At 41.4% G+C, this 3,221-nt stretch overlaps 1 protein-coding gene across 1 annotated transcript; it reads right to left on the bottom strand.

Annotated features, from left to right (window-relative positions):
- Positions 1-2,080: 2,080 nt before the first annotated feature.
- On the bottom strand, positions 2,081-2,878 carry LOC130869086 (spindlin-2-like; the record flags this gene model as incomplete). Its single annotated transcript, XM_057761177.1, has 2 exons — positions 2,081-2,222; positions 2,367-2,878. Coding segments are annotated over 2 exons (654 nt in total), but the record flags the coding sequence as incomplete, so codon positions are not given.
- Positions 2,879-3,221: the final 343 nt, after the last annotated feature.

Below are 3,221 nucleotides of genomic sequence, written 5' to 3'. Positions count from 1 at the left end.
GGATGAGTATACCCCTTTATCCACAATTTTCCAGCAAAGGCTATCATTGGTGTCTTTTATTTTTGCCATTCTGACAGGTGTAAGATGATATCTCAAAGTTGTCTTGATTTGCATTTCCCTTTATTGTTAAGGAAGTTGAGCCTGACTTTAAGTGTCTTTTGTCCATTGAACTTCTTCTGTTGAAATTCTCTGTTCAGTTCAGTACTCCAATTTTAATTGGTTAATTAGTATTTTAACATTGAGTTTCTTGAGTTCTTTATATATTTTGGAGATCAGACCTTTGTCTGTTGAGGGGTTGGTAAAAATCTTATTCCAGTCAGTTGTTTGCCTTTTAGTCTTAGTGACAGTGTACTCTGCTTTACAGAAGCTTCTCAGTTCCAGGAGGTCCCATTTATTCAAAGTTGCCATTAATGTCTGTGCTGCTGGGTTTTTATTTAGGAAGTGTTCTCCTGTGCCCATATGTTGTAGAGTACTTCCTTCTATCCCTTCTATCAGGTTCACTAGTGGTCCGCTGTCTTTTGGCTATCTTTCTGTGCTTGAGCTTCTTACCTGCCCACTCTCTAGGTTGAAAAAACTCTTCTGTTTAAGTCAGAAACAAATTCGTTGTCTCCATTATGAGTTCAAGCAAGCATAAGAAGGGAAGGATGTATGTATTTTGTTCTCTGATGAGAAACCTACTTCCTGACTGACTGAGTCAATGAAAAGAGAAGGTATGCCTATCTCCAAAATGAGTAAGAAAAATCTGAACAGATAGAAAAGCATTTGCAGGACAGCTACGCCTGTCCTTCAACATTGAGCTAGTAGTTAGGTGGTTGAATCCAAGAAAACCTGCCCAAGGTCATGGCACTCCAGTCCACTGACTGTCAGTATGTTGTCATCTCATTGAGACTCAGGATATTACATAAAGTCATTCTGTGTGTTTTTTAAAGAAGTGAGTTCTGTGAGACCCACTGCAAAATAAAAGATTCGTTAGTCGGGAAAACCGTAGTCCCCCTCAATGCAGATTGATGAAGGTAGGCATTCAGACATAATAGGATCACATAAAGCCTGTATGTGAAGTAGAGACAAATCCCAGTGCCATTATCATTGGGTTTTCAATCTGCCCCAATTGTTAGCCACATTTAGAACTTCCACTTTGATCCCATGCTCTGTCAGTCGCAGCAGAGCTGGTTCTGTTGATCTCCAAATAGCTCAGGCAGAGTGTCTCAGTGGAATGACTTAGCCTTATATTCCTGACTTCTTTGCTCATATTCTCCCCCTTCTTCTCTTCAACAGGAGTTGAAAGCTCAGTCTAGTTTTCTGATATGGATCACTGTCTTTATATCCATCATTTGCCAAACAAAACTTTTGTGATGATATTGAAGATAGTCATCAGTCGGACTATGGGACAAGGCAGTCTTAGTGCCTAGGGACATGGTACACTGAAGGCACCCTCTCCACACCAGTCCAAAGTCCTAGTTTGAGTAACCCCATGGCCTTATGGGAACTCCACTAAAGATAAGACTCTTACCAACCCCAGAATGGCCCCCTAAGTTGAGCTCTCATCAGTTGGTGAGCATTAACTTGTGTGTGTATATGTGTTTAAATAACAATAAAAATAGAGGGATTGTAATATTGAAATATCTTATCTATAGAAGAATATTTGCTACAGAAACAGAGTCATAATAGGACTGAGAGTGTAGCCTGACATATGACATGATTTTCTCTCATGCATTATCCCTCTCTGAGATCCTACATCTTTTTGGCCACTCTCCTCTGTTTCCTAAACAGCCATCTTCTCCTCTTCCCCACACTGCATCTCCTTTCGTCATTTCCTCTCCAAGGAGAAAAGACCATAAGTCGTGTTTTGTTTTGAGGCCTGTCTTTCTGTGATTCCCATCCTCCAGACACTCCATCATTGACCAAACAACATAACATCTTCACAAATTTTTATTTTTAGAGCAAAAAAAAAAGTTCCATTGAGAAAGATACCAGGATTAATAGAAGACCTGAGGTATTTCTGAAAAAAAGAGTTCTTCAAACACAGTTTTAAGTCTGACCCCCAAAATTTGTGAATTTCACTTTAACAGATCTTCATCAAATCATAGACATAGATATGGAAGTCATTATCAAACTTGATGAAACGCACGGAAGGTTTGGTGGGAACTTGGTAAAAAATTTTACCTATCTTTTGGGTTCCATCTTTTTCGTTGTGCTGCACGCTTTTGCCTGCCAAGGAATCCCTGCCTAATTCCAAATTCACTCCTATTGGAGAACATCCTGCCATAATGTGGAGGTTGCTTTCAATGTAGTCATCTAGATGGTGGTAAATGTACACAATTGGATCTTTCTTGTAGGTAATGTAGAAACAGGTCTTCATGGTCTGCACCTCATCTTGGACCACCCCAGTCCACTCCTCCATAGAGCCTGGCATGATGTGGAGGTTGCCTTCAAGGCAGTCAACCAGGAGGTGGTAAATGTACAAGACCAGATCTTTCTTGTAGGTAATATAGAACCAGGTCTTCATGATTGGCACCTCCTCTAGGATCATCCCCTTCCAGTCATCCTTAGAGCCATTTGTGCCCTCAAATGTATGTTTCACTGCTCTGCCAACTATGGTGTTTGAGAGATGAGTGTCTGTCTCCTGAGGAGATGGTACGTTGTTAGGCAGGAACTTAAGGTTTAAAATCCTTTCATCACTGTGAAGCTCCAATCCATAGACACAATCTATCCCATCATACTTCAACAAATAGAGAGAGGGATTTGTTGGCAGTTGATCTAGAATGATGGCTTTCCACTGGGTGACTGGTTCATTGGCTTCCTTCCAGCCGTGAGAAATTCTGCGGCCGACAATATTCTCCAGGGCCTCAAAAGGCCTCCTCAGTTTTTGCTTCTGGAGAGATGACCCATTCCTCTTCAGGACAGGTGGCATGCATCTCATACTAAGAGGCATCTTCATCATGGCTGTAGACTTACTGAGATAGGCCACTGACCTCCTGGTCCGCTGTTTCTTGGCTATCTTTCTGTGCTTGGGCTTCATAGCTGCCCACTCTCTAGGTTGAAAGAAATTTCCTTCTGTTTAATTCAGAAACCAAGTCGTGGCCTCAACCATGAGTGCCTGCAAGGACAACAAGGGGAGGCTATGAGGTCAAGGCTCTTTTCTGGAAGAACTGTGGTGCAGGAGACAAAGATATTGATCAACAGGTTTGCATACCTAACTGTAATTTTCTCTTAAGAAATAA

The sequence above is a fragment of the Chionomys nivalis genome, unplaced genomic scaffold (genome assembly GCF_950005125.1).
Source record: "Chionomys nivalis unplaced genomic scaffold, mChiNiv1.1 scaffold_29, whole genome shotgun sequence".
Classification (NCBI taxonomy): domain Eukaryota; kingdom Metazoa; phylum Chordata; class Mammalia; order Rodentia; family Cricetidae; genus Chionomys; species Chionomys nivalis.
This window is presented reverse-complemented; position numbering and strand designations above follow the sequence as displayed.